Below are 15,721 nucleotides of genomic sequence, written 5' to 3'. Positions count from 1 at the left end.
GCTCCTGTTGTTTAGTCCACAGAACTACCTTTGAAGGTTAGAGATTATCTGCATTTTACAGATGAGCTAAAGAGTAGGTCAAGTGGTAACCCCATTAGGCCTCAGAACCTGGGGTTTGCAACCCATGTCAGTGTGGCTGGAAACCCTGCCTTCTCTCACATCCCAGGATGGTGCTTCCATTTACAGAGCCCTCATTACTTGCCAGCACTGGGCCTCGCCCTCCAACTAAATTTAAAACTTATTCTTCAAAACAAAGGTACGGGGTGAATGTAATTATTCCCATCTCACCGCAAGAACACTGAACACAGAAGTTAAGTAACTTGATTGAGTGAGTAAGGGCAGAATTGTGATGTAAATTATGGCTCATGCATTTCAAAGCCTACCTCACAGAGCACCCGGCCCAGAAAATTCTTTAGTTTGATACGGAAGAGTGTCCCTGTCCTTCAGCAACTGTTTGATAAAACAGAATTTCAACAGTGACAAGAAAATTATATATTTATCAAGTAAGAAGCTTCTGAGTTGCATCCCCAAATCCCAGGCCTTCATAAGACTTTTTTATATATATATATTGAAATAACACATAAAATGAGGAGACTCCTAGATATTGAAGGAGAGGCCAGGTTGTCTGCATTTATTTTCTTCTTAGTCACTGAACTGTGGCCTAAATCTTCTCACATCTTAAAACCAATCTATTATCTAATTAGTCTTCATTTTATTATTTTTATTTTTTTAATTTAATTTTTTTAAATGTTTATTTTTGAGAGAGAGAGGCAGAGCGCGAGTGGGGGAGAAGCAGAGAGAGGGAGACACAGAATCTGAAGCAGGCTCCCAGCTCCGAGCTGTCAGTGCAGAGCCTGACACGGGGCTCGAACTCCTGTGCCAAGCCGTGAGATCATGACCTGAGCCCAAGTCAGTGGCAAAACCGACTAAGCCACCCAGGCACCCCTAATTCGTCTTGATTTTAAAGCCAGACTCTCACCGCCAGTCCATTCCATAACCAATTACATGATTCTTCCCAGAGAAAACCCTTCAAACATCTTAATTTAGATTCTTTAAACTCTCCCAGTTTATCAAGTAGAATAAAAGGTTGCTGAGAGCTAAAGGGAAATTCATGCCCAGCACAATACTGGGCACAAATGAATGTTTATGGAATGATTAAATAAGCCACAGATGAAATATCATGTTGTCAGTGCAATTTATGTAACTTTTAATTTTTGATGTAGTTTCAAACTTATGGAAAGGTTGCAAAAGCAGTCCAAAAGAATTCCTACACACCTCATCTATTAACATTTTGACCCATTTGTTTCATTATCAATATAATTTATAAACATGATCATGTATAATAAAACAAATTTACAGCAATTTACAATTAATCAATATTAATATAAAATGATTGAAACCGAAGCTAAAAGAAACACCACTTTGCTGCCAGGGTCAACAAATATAAATCTAACTCACAGCCTTTAAATTGGAAAGTTCATTGGATTTAGCCACATCTACAACCCATACATAATTACAGGTGACAGCATATGACACGCAGAAGTTTCCAGAGTGACCACAGTGATGTCCATTTCAATGTGAGCTTATTTTTCAAAGGAGAATCACTCTACATGGCCTTTGAAAAAAAGAAGCTGTTATTGTCAAACAATATTTTATAACAAAACCCACAAGGGAAAAAAGAACCCTACCCAAAAAAGTAATCAAATGGCGACAGTCAACACCCCAAACTTTCCAGCAACAAAAACAACAACGTGGCTACTACCCAGAAATCTCTCTCTGTTGTGACCGTTGAACCTCCATTTCCTCAGGGAATAATAACAAAGCAGCTTCACTGTGATTATTCATTATTTTTCAAAGCTAACTAGGAGAGGCCTACGTGACCCCACAACCTTCCACAGATACCGCAATGGTCACGTTCCTGTGATTCCCTGAGAGGACTTTATGTGTGGACTTCCTCTCCCGGGTAGGAGGAGGTGGCTGGGTTACAACTGGGTCATAACTGGGTCATGGCTTTGCTAAAGCTGTGGGGGCAGGGATAAAACTACAGTCCTGGCACAGAGGAACACCGATGCACAGCCTTGCTGGAGGGTATCACCTGAGTAAACAACCTTTCCCGAAAGAATGCTCTGTACAAAGTCTTCACAGAGCGATGATTCAGATGTGTGGCCGCAAGCAGACACGTTTCTCAGCCTCTTCAACTTGTCTTCAGCTTCGGCCGGTGCCTTCGAAATGCTTTATTCCAGAGTTCGCCGAAAACACAACCTGTAACCCCTCAGTAAGTATCAGTCAGGGAAGTCACGTGAAAAGATTGCTCCAATTCACTCTTGCTGGTGGGTTTCCAAGGGTAAAATAATATAGTCCGTGTCTTTTCAGTCATGAGGAAACCATTGTCACTGAATCTCCCGGGGATGCTTCCTACATCTAACCAAACAAAGGGAGCGACAGCCGAGGTTTCCAGATCAAACACAAATGTGTCACCTTGCTGGGAGATGTTGGCCTGAAAGAAAAAGATAAATTAAGTGAACGATGAGGGGAGATCTATCTATTCTACACACAATACCTATCGGAACATTTCTGTGGCCCATCTAGGAGCACATTCGCTACAACTTTGGTCCTGCAGTTGCCAAAGTCTTATATTCCATGCACTGTGTCACATACTAAGAAAAAAACATGGAAATTTATTTAAGGCTGTGGGAAATTACCAAATTGTAATCTCAAGCCAAGTGTAGAAACATGCAGTCTCTAATTATTAAGGAGAGTGGTTCACAAGAAGCGCAAAGCATTGTGTCCTTCACAGTTTTTCTCAGGGGATCAAGGGAGGAACATTTTTGCATAAGGGCCGGGAAGCTGAAATGACTTTCTCAGGATATATGCGGCGCTGGCTGCAGAGCACAGCCATGAAGCTTGTCTTCTGAAAAGATCCAGCAATCTAGACAGCCGCCTGCCAGGCACTTACAAAAGCTCTACCGTTGGAGTTTTCTCTCTTTCATTGCATGGTCCCATAAAGTCACATCATTAGCACTTTTAACATGTGTGAATCCCACACAGTATCAGCAAAGGACAGTGCAGTTTCAGTCCTGCCATGAACTAGCCAATTAGCACAAGCTAAAGTGAGGCCAGGTTGGGCTGTGCCCCGAGGGTAGGGGTTTGTGAGGTTCTCAGTGTGAGCCTGCAGCTGAGTGTGATCTGGTATTTAAAGCTGTGCATTTGACATGAAACATGACTCCTCAACATGCACACATGCCACACGGTAGGGCTGACGTTACATATTATATGTGGCATGAAGAATTTCAGGGCACTGTTTTTACTATATATCATTTTGGCCTTACGTATCATGCAGGGTCCTGAGTTATAAACAAGAAACCATACTTTGGAGAAAACAGAAAAGAAACTTAAGATGTTTTAGGTATCTCTTGGAGGGTCAGAGATTCAGGACTGAAGCAAGAGGTTACATTCCCAAATCATGCCGCCCAGCTGTTCGGTGAAGACCCTAAAGCAGTCAGTCCCAGGCATGCAATTCACACGGCTGGCCCCACATCCGGCCCACACAGCTGCCAGGAGGCCCCGGCTACTGCTGCTCCAAAGCCAAAGCCAGAAGCCACACTGGTGCCTGCTCCCTCGTATTGCCTTCTTCCAATCAGAAGTCGCATCTCAATCTCACTGCAGAGTCCAGGTTCGAGCTTGTACCCTGGCTTCAGGGAGCCATGGAAAACAATTTCCCAGCATCCTACTGGGGATAGCGCACCCAAGCGTCTGGCCTATATTAAGCGGGCAGCAAATGTTAGCTATGGTTACTATTATTACATCCCTTTAGGAAGGGCAGGTCTCATTGAAATCCAAATGAGGTAAGACAAAGGAACAAGTCCCACTTTTCTCTCACACCCACTTGTCCCAGGCTCATGAAGGCCTGGCTTAGGAACGAGAAAGAGATTTCAAAATCCTAAGTCTAGAGATTGCAAATTTATCTGCTACATATTTTTTGGTTTTGTTCATTTTTTTTTTTTCTGGAAAGAAACTACATCAATATATATAATTCCCTTCCTAGCTGTTCCACATCAGTTATTATAGATAATTTGCATTTCGTTATGTGAATATTTCGCTATTAAGAAAGATATGTTTTCAGTTCAAAGACTATTTATTTGATTAAGTAAATGCGTGACGCCTGGGTGGCTCAGTCAAGCGGCTCAGTCATTTCTCCGAAATGAAACCACTCTTCATTTCGGCTCAGGTTGTGATCTCATGGTCATGAGATCAAGCCCCACGTTGGGCTCCACACTGAGTGTGGAGCCTGCTAAGATTTCCGCCCCCTCCCCCCCCCCCCCCGCCCCTACCATGCTCATGCAATTTCTCTCTCTCTCTCTTAAAAAAAAAAAAAAAAAAGTCTTAAGTAAATGCAAAAAAACCCTCTCACTAAAGTATTCTCAATTAAGTAAAGGTGTAAAACAAGCTTAAACTTCACTAAAATTAGAGAATAAAACTTTCTTGAAGAAAACATTTAATCACTGTGTGTGGGGGAAAGGGTAGGAAAGGTTTTAAATCAACTATACAGATTCCAAGGTCTCCAGCTGCACAATTTTTATAACAACACATCCTGGTCATCCCATTTTCTTCTTGGCCATTATAGATTTGGTGATTAAGCTACTTTGAAGCAGTAAATCAAAGAGAGCAGAGGGAATTTCTTTTTTCTATTTTCGAGAGGGGGGAGGGGCAAACGGAGAGAGAATCTTAGGTAGGCCGATGTTGGGCTTGATCCCATGAACCATGAGATTATGACCTGAGCCGAAATCAAGAGTCTGATGCTCAACCAAATGAGCTACCCAGGTGCCCCTGAGGGATATTTTTAAAAATTGATAGACTCGGGGCGCCTGGCTGGCTCAGTCGGTTAAGCGTCCAACTTCAGCTCAGGTCATGATCTCAGGGCTCGTGGGTTCGAGCCCTGCGTCAGGCTCCGTGCTGACAGCTTGAAGCCTGCTTTGGATTCTGTGTCTCCTGCTCTCTCTGCCCCTCCCCTGCTCACGCTCTGTCTCTGTGTCTCAAAACTAAACATTAAAAAACATGCATAGACTCTACTTAAACACTCAAAATCAGCATGCTTCTCCTGGGGCTTCCTGGCTGCAGCATGTTACTCCTCCCCTCTACACAGGTTTGCTCCAGTGTCAATGCAGCATTTCATACTTCAGGAATGAGGCAGCAGAGCCCTGGGGACAGAGCCTGGAATGCAGTCAGTGCAGGAGCCATCAGCGGTGATGACTCCCACTGCCGCTTCCTGCCCTCTGCTCCAGCCCCACTCCGGAGGGGCCAAGGGATAGCAGGATGGCAGGAACCCTAAACTTTGACAAACACTGAGTTCGAAAAAAAGTCATTTGGTCTTTGCTTCTAGTAGGAAGAGGCTGACCTTTCCCAGGTCCCAGGTAAACTCAACACCCAGGAGAAATTTTGCAAAATGCAGAATGCAGGGTGCTTGCCCCCAAAGCAGGGCAGGTCTGCAAGGCCACCGTGACCCCAGGCCACTGGTACTTACGGTGATGTGTGCCTTCTGGAGCCCCACGGTCTCATTCAGCGAAGACAGGAAGTGATGGTTGGTTGGGCTCACAAGTTGGTTGTCCGTTGAAAGGTAAAAGGAAACCACACAGCTTTGCCGGGTACAGTTCCCACAACGCCCCAACAATGCAGGCACCTGCTCCTTGTATAGGAGAACGGCCTTCCCTGCTTCCATGACAAAACGCTCAGTCTCAGAGGAGCACAAGGGCTCCAGGGAACTCCACGTGTGGACTCTCACCTAGGGAGACACAAGACAGAGCAAAACCAAACATTCTTGGTTACTTGGTTACTATTGTGTTTTTTTTGTTTTTGTTTTTGTTTTTGTTTTTGTTTTTGTTTTGTTTTGTTTTTTTAGAGAACACCAGTAATAATAGATGCAAGTCAGAACAGCAGAACTGGTTAAGAGCCTATGAACCCTGGGTTGAACAGGGTTCGACCAGTCCTACTATGTACTACCATGTAACTGAGCAAGTGACTCGACTTCTGGAAGGCTCTGTTTCTCCACATGTAAAATGAGAATAATAACAGCACTGGCTTCACAGGCGGTTGTGAGAATTAAACAAAGTAATCCATGGAACACACACGACCTGGTATATTGTTGTTATTCTATAACTGGCACCTATTCACAATGTCCTCCAAATTGCAGCCTCCCAGGACTGCTTTGAGGTTCTTTTTTTTTTTTTAATTTTTTTGTTTTTAGAAATTTTTTTAACGTTTATTTATTTTTGAGAGACAGAGACAGAGTACGAGTAGGGTAGGGGCAGAGAGAGAGGGAGACACAGAATCAGAAGCAGGCTCCAGGCTCTGAGCTGTCAGCACAGAGCCTGACGCGGGGCTTGAAGTCATGAACTGTGAGATCATGACCCGAGCTGAAGTCAGATGCTTAACCAACTGAGCCACCCAGGTGCCCCAGGACTTCTTTGAGGTTCTACCCTCTCTTTTTGCCTAGCATTGTTTTTTCTTTTTCCTGCAAGAGCTATAACCAAATCACTCAAGAAATAATCAAAAACTCTCCATCTTAAAGAGAAAAAAAACCAAGCAACTTACAGTGAGCGTCGCTTTACAGTCAGAGTGAAGGTCTGACACACCATAGATGAAAAACGCATCTTGATCCTCAAATCCCACTGGCAACAGTGGAGCGAAGAAATGTCGAGCAAAGTAATGAAGCATTTTCCACTTTCCTCCATATTCTAAAAATAGGAAAGTTAAGACACGGCCAGGGTGAGACAGTCAGGGTTATCCTGCCCGTGGTCCAGCTGTGTCTGACTTGTCAGGATTCCAGGGACTGGGCACAGGAGGGAGAGTCCACAGGGGCAGGAACGCACATTTGTTGAGGGCTCGGAACATTCTGGACATTACCTCATGGCATTCTTACATCTTCAACATCTACCTTACAAATGAGGAAACGGAGGCTCAAGCCATTAAATCAAACATTTAATTTTAATCAAACATTTAATCAAACATTAAATCAGGCAGTACTTTGAGCCCAGACCTGACTCCTAGGTAGCACTTTCTCATACATAATTCTGCTTCCAGGAGCTCAGTGTACCAAAGGTCCTTTTTACTACATACACATGAAGAAGGAAATCAGTAGGGCGGCAACAAAAATGTTACATATATTAGTAATGGTAAGAAAATGTTACAATTGTATCAAATGTTATAAATATTCATTTATAAGAGTTATGGAGAACACAGTCAATAATATTGTAATAACTTTATATGGTGACAGATCGTAACTACACTTAATCATGGTGGGCACTTTGTAATGTACACAAATGTCGAATCACTACACAGTACACCTGAAAAAAGCAAAGAACACTGAAAAAAAATTAAAAAGTAACAGAAAGAGTTATTTAAAACTCACAGTCTCCTTTTCCCGTACACACAAAATCCTCTGAGCGAAATAAAACCACCATTATCACAAATACCTCTGGCAAATGTAGACTGGAGAACACACAGATGACAATTCATGGCAGTTGCTCAGATACAATTAGAAGCTTTTGAGAATCTATTATTTCTGTGCCCTGTTGGCATGTGTGGTATGCTTAATCCACAAACTAAAATATATGTTCAACATGCCTCTATTTCGGAAAGAAGATCTTTCCCCACAAAGCACTGCACTTCTGAACAACTTCAAGAGAGATGGCAGGAAGGGAAGCGGGGAGGAGGGGTGAGGGGGTGGGGTGTGGGGGGAGATGTCATGTCCAGAATTCACAGTGCACGCTGCTGACATGTAGGAATGTGGTTTGAAGTTCAAATAGAAAGAATTTCTTCCAATTTTGCAAATTTCAACTCTCAACCCTCCAGTCACAACTCATAATAGTTCCCCTTAAAAACAACAAACAGGAAGGGGTGGACAGGCCTCTCCTATTAGATCTATAAAATGAACTAGAACTTACACAATTGACCTTGAATAATATGGGGGTTAATATGCACCAAACCCTGTGCAGTCAGAAATGTGTGTAATTTTGACTCCCCCAAAATTTAACTACTAATAGCTTACCATTGACCAGAAGCCTTACCAATAACATAAACTCAATTAACACATATTTTGTGTATTGTATATATTATACTCTGTGTTCTTACTATAAAGCAAGCTAGGGAAAAGAAAATATTAAGAAAGTCATAAGGAAGACAGAATACGTTTATAGTACTGTACTGTATTTACCAAAAAAAATCCTAATATTACTGGACCCACACAGTTCAACCCCATGTTGTTCGAGGGTCAACTGTATTTGGAAAGCTTTCTCATAAATGGAAGATGGCTCAGACCTGAGGTGACGTGCACACTCTCACATGTGGTATCCATTACAGGGGAGACCTCACGTGCGCAGTTCTAACTTCATGGTCACACGCAGAATACAGGAGAACAGCAATGGAAACAAAAGGTCTCACTAGGACACACACTAGTTGCTAATCAGTGACAAAGTATGGATACCAATATAATATCCTACATAATCAGCTAAAAATGCTATGTGATTTCTGGCTTTTCCATTAGCTCTGTAACTGTCCAAGTTGATGAGCCAAGCAAAATACAATGTCCAGGTGGATTTCTGTATTTGCAAAATTGTAACGAAAAATGAGGCTTATTTTTTAAAAGGAAATAGATAAGAATCTTTCGGTTCCAAGCAGCTATGATACCTTTGAGGTATCGCTATTTCAGGTGATAAGAGGTGACACATACTTCTCCCTACCCCACCTGCACACCAGATTTATTGAGCCATTGAAGCAGAATTAAACAGAGGCTATGAGGCTGCCCAGAGCAAGAACACACACAGCATAACCTGTCACACCTTCTCCCAGGCTCTTGCTTTCGGTAACGGGTAGAAGAAGATGGTGAGCCTCTCCATGGAGGCACCATCCTGCAAGAGTTTAGAAAACAAATTCTTGCTCTGCCATCATACACCTGTACTTGGGTTTAGTCACCCTTTCTAAAGAACTCATTCAAAGAATCTGCATGCAGTCGTTTAAGGGAAGAGTTACAAAGACTGGGCTCCTCCAGTTCTTGAACTAAACTCTGCTCCAGGAGTCCACAAGCTCAGCCACATACAGAAGGCAGGGTCAGGGTCTAAGTGTCTCTGAACAATATCTCTTTGTCCAGCTTTAAGCGTCCCAGAAAGGCTACTCCCCCCGCGTCTACCCCTGATTCTCATTCAATACTCTTTTATCTGGTTGGTGTTGATAAAGACTTTGGTCAGAGAAACTGGATCAAAACTCCAATTTCCTGCAAGAGGTGATTCAGCACTAATCAAAGCATACAGGCAATGGTCTCCTTGGATTTACTTCCACAGCTAATTTAAGAGCCTCCCCCAGCAAAGTGGCTTTTTTACTTTATGGCCTTGACTCATTTTTGACCCAAAACATTTGTTTATATTTCTGACTGAACTTTGCTTCAAACCACCTCTAGTGAACGCCAAAGAATCATTATTACTCCATACTTTTAAAAAATGTATCAAAGCAGAATAATTCAACTGCAGGCACCATGCCAGCCAGTCATATGTGTTGCCAACTAAACGGGTTCAAATGATAACTCTTCCTACTTGGATTTCTGACTCTACTACCTTTCTCCTAGAGATAAATAAGGCAAAAATAAGACCTTAGAAGTCTTAAGTGGTGGTGGGGGGGGGGTGCTTAAAGGGGAATCTAGGAAAAGGATATTCTAACACTTACTTGGGCCAGCCTTCCACATGGTTGAATTCATCTAAATAATTTAGAAGAAAAGATGCTTAAGTAAATACTTCTTTTGCTTGGAAAGTCCTCCTAATTAAATTCAAATTTTTAAGCAATAATGATGAGACACATGGCTGAGATCTTCATGCATGAATCTATCCCCTGGATTAGCCCGCTTTTGTGACTCTGCACAGCCCAGAACTCAAACCGGGCTGCCTCTGAGGCTCCCCCGAAAGACTAGGAAGGGGGGCGGGGTGGTTCATAGGCTACTGGGGAACCTCCCCTCCCCTGCAAAGGGGTTCTACTTGGGTTAATCTGACCCTTCAGGCCCTGTGCTTTCTCAGTGCCTCTCCGCACAGGTATTGCTTTCTCTCACATGCACAACGAATGCTGAAACACTTACCTAGGGAAGCCCAGGAGGGAGCCTGCCAGATATCATTCAGCTGCCAATAAAGTGCGCCCATGGTGTGTCCTTTTCCATCCACTATCTCGCTGCGACTGCGGCGGTAGAATTCAGTCTCTATTTTGACACACTGCGCCTGCATCACCTGATTCAGGGGAGAGCATTGAAGCACAGGTGTTATTGTTCGATGTGAGTGTTTAGGTCTGAGAAAACAGCAGGCTTGAGGGTGTTTTTTAAAATTGTGTGTAAGCGTTTTATTTTTTGAGAGACAGAGAGAGAGCACGAGCAGGGGAGGGGCAGAGAGAGAGGGAGACACAGAATCCGAAGCAGGCTCCAGGCTCCCAGCTGTCAGCACAGAGCCTGACGTGAGGCTCAAACCCACGAACCACGAGATCATGAGCTGAGTTGAAGTCAGACGTTTAACCAACTGAGCCACCCAGGCACCCCTTCCCTCTCTCTCTTTCTGCCTCTCCCCGCTCCTCTGCCACTGCCCCTGTCTCTCTGCCCCTCCCCTGCTCGCTCTCTCTCTCTCTCTCTCTCTCTCTCAAAAATAAATAAACATTTGAGAAAAAGGAGAAGACAAAAAGAGAGAGGACAGAACCTAGCAGCCAAAGAGGATGCATGTAGTGAGGGGAAAATGCACAGGCCCAGAATGAAAGGCCAGGGTGGCCAGAGAGCAAAAAGCCCGGAGCAATGGAAGAGAGGCCAGTGAGATTCCAGGATCAGACCTGGGAAGGTTTCGGTGTGTGCCCTAGAGGCAACTGGAAGTCACAGAAAGCCTGTATGCTGACAGGTGAAGTGACTAGATTTGCATGCCCACAAGAAGACACTACTGACTGAAAGAAGAACGGACTGCAGGGGCTAGGAGTGGGAGACCATTCAACGTGGGACTGGACTCTTTCCTAGGATCCACATTTATGAAGTAGGAAAGAAGTAAAATAGGAAAGAGGTTAAACAGGAAACAGGAAAGATAAATAAGAAAGAAGTAAAAACAGAATTCTGAAGTGGGAACAAAATATCAGTGTATAACCAGAGAAGGAAATTATCTCTTTCCGGCAAAAAAGAAAACTTCTAGGACAAAGCCATAACCTATGAAATAGTCATGCTTGTGCTTAACTGGATCTAATTCAGAGGACACCTAGATATTTTACTCATAGCCTTGGTAGAGGTGACTTGGATTTTCTTTGTCTTCATGGTGAATTTAAGCTTCTTTTCAGGGGGAAAAAAAATCTCAGGAGCATCCAATTATTTACATTGCTCCAAATTCTTTTCCAATCTTTGTTAACACATGTGGTAACATATACATTTGTAACTTAGTGTAACTTAGTTTTCACATGTGTACATTTCCATGCCCCGGGCTGGCTAGCATCGCTGTGCTTTAAATGGCTATACAGTTTTACCACTGTGTGATTAATCATTCCTCAATTATTAGGCATTTGAATGGTTTCCAGTTTTGTTTCTTTAAATGCAGGAGCTAAGAACATTTTATGTTCTTGTGTTCTTTATGCAACAAATGTTGGACTCCTTATTGCATATTGCTATATTAGATTCCAGTCAAGAGGTTGCTATAAATTGGTGGCCCCCAAGCTGAACTTTACCCACACAGATTTTAATTGGCCCAGAGGCAGGGGTTCTTGTTTTGCTTTGTTTTGTTTTGAAGCAGGAGTTTTTTGTTTCTTATTTGGATGTTATTTAATGTCTTAAGTCAGGGTTTATATGTTCCATTTGCCACAATTCCCAATAGCCATACTCCCATGCATTTAAAATACCTGCCTGGTCCCCCCAAACATCTGAATTTCCAGTCTCTATTTCAATTTTCAGAACTATACTTGCAAGATATATTTATTTTGGTCCATCTATTCTAACAATTTCCTCGCTGTAGTTTATCTTTTCTGGTTTAACAGGTAAATATTTACAGTCTTTGAGAATTTTTAAATTTAAAAACTTTGTTTACAAGCATGCAGGATTGCCTACCCCTTAGGGCTAGCAACGAAAGGCAAATGGCACTAGGCAAGCCCTAATTAGTGGCCTGTCACATCTGAACTTGGTGTGAAGGAGGATAATCGAGACTCTAGTGCTCCGGCTCTGGCACAGTGCAGTGGACACCACAGACAGACGGTTTCACGCCAGTATCGTGGATCTGGGTTTACCCAAATCGGTGGATGCCGATCAGGGCTAATGAATGACACCTTTGTTCATAAAGATGCAGAAGGCCATTGCCCACTATGCTTCTTGACGGGACGCTGTACAATCGCATTTCCCTAGAAAATCCCTGGAATTGCCTCTTTCCTTTTCAAAACTGGACCTGTATGTATACACTCCTGCATCCTTCCCTAAAGAGGACAGCCTTTGCACCTAAGAAGGATAAATGCTTAGTCATTTCCTAGGCTACTCAGTCCCTCTGTTAGCAGACAAATCTTATTTTAGTTTCAAAAAAGTCTATTTTCAGCAGCTTGCTTGATTACACTTATGAAATCAGTCTCCTTGGAGAAACAGATGGTAGGGTAAAAAGAAATTGGACCAGGACACCAAGACCTAGGTTCCAATTCCAGCTTTGCCACTGTGATGGAGATTGCCAACTGTTTACAAAAACCCATTACCCCTGTCCTCCAGGGTGACAGAGCTGTAGGAGGGCTACATGCTTCAGAAGCACACCCCTTGCCCTTGGAACTAGGGGTAGCCATGTGACTAAGCCCTCCTGACAGAATGTGACTTATATTCTTTATATACTTAAAAGTATCCTGGGGCGCCTGGGTGGCGCAGTCGGTTAAGCGTCCGACTTCAGCCAGGTCACGATCTCGCGGTCCGGGAGTTCGAACCCCGCGTCAGGCTCTGGGCTGATGGCTGGGAACCTGGAGCCTGCTTCCGATTCTGTGTCTCCCTCTCTCTCTGCCCCTCCCCCGTTCAAGCTCTGTCTCCCTCTGTCCCAAAAATAAATAAACGTTGAAAAAAAAAATTAAAAAAAAAAAAAGTATCCTGAGGATAAGAATCTTCCAATCTAGCCATGTTATAAACTGATACAATTTATACCATACAATTCCCCTGTGTGTTTTCCAATTCATTGGCTTATAATGTAGGCACAGGTTGTGCACTCCTGCCACTACCTAATTCCAGAATGTTATCACCCCAAAAGGAAACACAGTACTGTACTGGTTAACAGCCACTCCTCATTCTCCCTTCTCCTCCTTACGTGAAAACTACTCATCTCCTTTTTGTCTCTATGGATTTACCTATTCTGGACATTTCATATAAGTGGGATGATACGATATACAGCCTTTGTGACTGGCTTTCTTCACTTAGCATAATGTTTTCAAGGTTCATCCATGTTGTAGCATGTATCATTATTCAATTCCTTTTTATTGCTGAGTAATATTTCATTGTATAGGTATGCCACATTTTATTTATCCATTCACGAGTTGATAAACATTTGGATTGTTTTAACTTGTTGGCTCTGAAAAATGCTATGAACATTTGTGCACAAGTTTTTGCGTGAACACGTGTTTCAATATTCTCAGATATATACCTAAAAGTAGAACTTCTGAGTCCTATGGTAACTCAATGTTTAACTTTTTGAGAAACTGACAAGCTTTTCCACAGCAGCTGCATCACTTTACATTCCCACCAGCAACCATACGAGGGTTCCAATTTCTCTACATTCTTACTGTGATGGTTAACTTTACGTGTGATCTTGACTGGGCTAAGGGATGCCCAGATGGCTGGTAAAATGATTTCTGAGTGTACCTGTCAGGATGTTTCTAGGGATTCAGAAGATTAAATAAAGAAGATCCATCCTCACCAATGTGGGTGGGCATCATCCAATCAGTTGAGGGCCTGAACTAAACAAAAAGCAGAGGAAGACCATTTCTCTTTCTTTTTTGACTTGGGATATCCATCTTCTGCTCTCAGACAATGGGGCTCCTGGTTCTTGGGCCTTTGGACTCCAGAACTTACACCAGTGGCCCCTCAGTTCTCAGACCTTTAGAGTCAAATTGCATTACACCACTGGCTTTTCTGGTTTTCCATTTGTGGATGGATTGTAGGACTTCTCAGCTTCCATAACTATGTGAGCCAATTCCTACAATAAATCTCATATATATTTGAGTGTATATCTTATTGGTTCTGTTTCCCTGGAGAACCCTGAACAATACACTTACCAATAATTCTTTATTATTAATATTATAGATATTCCAGTGGGTATGAGTGGTTATCTGTGGTTTTGATTTGCATTTCCCTAGTGACTAATGATGTTAAGAATTTTTTCATAGTACTTATTGGTCATTTTCTTTGGAGAAATGTTTATTTGAATCTTTTGCTTGTTTTTTAATCTAGGTGTCTTTTTCATTAGTAAAGAGTTTTTATACATATTATGGATCCTTATTACATATATGACTCACAAAATTTTTCTCCCATTCTGTGGATTATCCTTTCGCTATTGTGATATTGACCTCTGACACACAAAAGTCTCTAATTTTGATGAAGTACAACTTACCTATTTTTTCATTGGTTGCTTGTGTTTTAGGTGTCATATCTAAGAAACTGTTGCCAAATCAAAATTCACAATGATTTACACCTAGGTTTTCTAAGAATTTTATAAATTCAGCTCTTTTTTTTTTTATTTATTTTTGAGACAGAGAGAGTCAGAGTGCAAGCAGGGAGGGTCAGAGAGAGAAGGAAACACGGAATATGAAGCAGGCTCCAGGCTCCAAGCCATCAGCACAGAGCCCGATGCGGGGCTCGAACTCACAAACTGCGAGATCATGACCTGAGCCGAAGATGGACGTTTAAGCGACTGAACCACCCAGGCACCCCTATAATTGTAACTCTTATATTTAGATCTTTCATCCATTTTAAGTTAATTCTTGTATATGATATGAGGTTGGGCTCCACATTCATTCTTCTACATGTGGATATCTTTTTTCCAGCACCATTTGTTCAAAACACTATTCTGTCTCCATTTTATTGTCTTGCCACCCTTATAGAAAATCATTTGATCATAGACTTATTTGTTTATTTCTGGACTCTGATTTCTATTCAATCAACCTACATGTCTGGCCTTAGGTCAATACCACACTATCTTGATTACTGTAGCTTTGTAGTTATGTTTTCAAAGCTGAGAATGTGAATCTTCCAAATTTGTTCTTTTTCCAGATTTTTTTTTCCATTTTGGATACCTTGAATTTCCATATGTATTTTAGGATCATTTTCCCCATTTCTCTGAAAATGGCAGTAGGAATTTTGATAGGGATTATGTTGAATCTGTATATCAATTTGGGGAGTCCTGCCATCTTAACAATATTAAGTCTTCCACTCCATGAACACAGATGTCTTTCTATTTCTTTAATTTCTTTCAATAATGTTTTCTAATTTTCATAGTGCAAATCCTGTATCTATTTGGTTACATATATTCCAAAATATTTTATTCTTTGTGATACTATTGTAAATGTTATTAATTTCATTTTCAAATTGTTCATGCTTAGAATATAACTGATATTTGTATATTGATCTCCTACCCTACAATGTTGTTGAATTAACCTATTTGCTCTCCTAGGTTTTTAGGTGGATTTTTTTATGTTTTTCCATACATAAGATCATGTTATCTGAAGACAG

The 15,721-nt window shown here is 42.0% G+C and overlaps 1 protein-coding gene across 5 annotated transcripts in view; it reads right to left on the bottom strand.

Annotated features, from left to right (window-relative positions):
- Positions 1-1,178: 1,178 nt before the first annotated feature.
- The window catches only part of MANBA (mannosidase beta), a 113,206-nt gene continuing 98,663 nt past the window's right edge, over positions 1,179-15,721 (bottom strand). For 4 of the 5 annotated variants that reach the window (XM_045056050.1, XM_045056049.1, XM_023252901.2 and 1 more), the window contains 4 exons: positions 10,115-10,259; positions 6,589-6,731; positions 5,522-5,779; positions 1,179-2,497 (listed from right to left, as the gene is read on the bottom strand). In XM_045056050.1, the coding sequence (XP_044911985.1) occupies positions 2,273-2,497; positions 5,522-5,779; positions 6,589-6,731; positions 10,115-10,259 (771 nt within the window). In that variant the 3' untranslated portion in view covers positions 1,179-2,272. Of the gene's footprint in view, positions 2,498-5,521; positions 5,780-6,588; positions 6,732-9,711; positions 9,743-10,114; positions 10,260-15,721 lie in introns of those variants that run through there. The other variant, XR_006596905.1, reaches the window with a different exon arrangement.

This window comes from Felis catus, chromosome B1 (genome assembly GCF_018350175.1).
Source record: "Felis catus isolate Fca126 chromosome B1, F.catus_Fca126_mat1.0, whole genome shotgun sequence".
Lineage (NCBI taxonomy): Eukaryota > Metazoa > Chordata > Mammalia > Carnivora > Felidae > Felis > Felis catus.
Note: the sequence above shows the minus strand (reverse complement) of the source record. Positions and strands in the feature narration are given on the sequence as shown.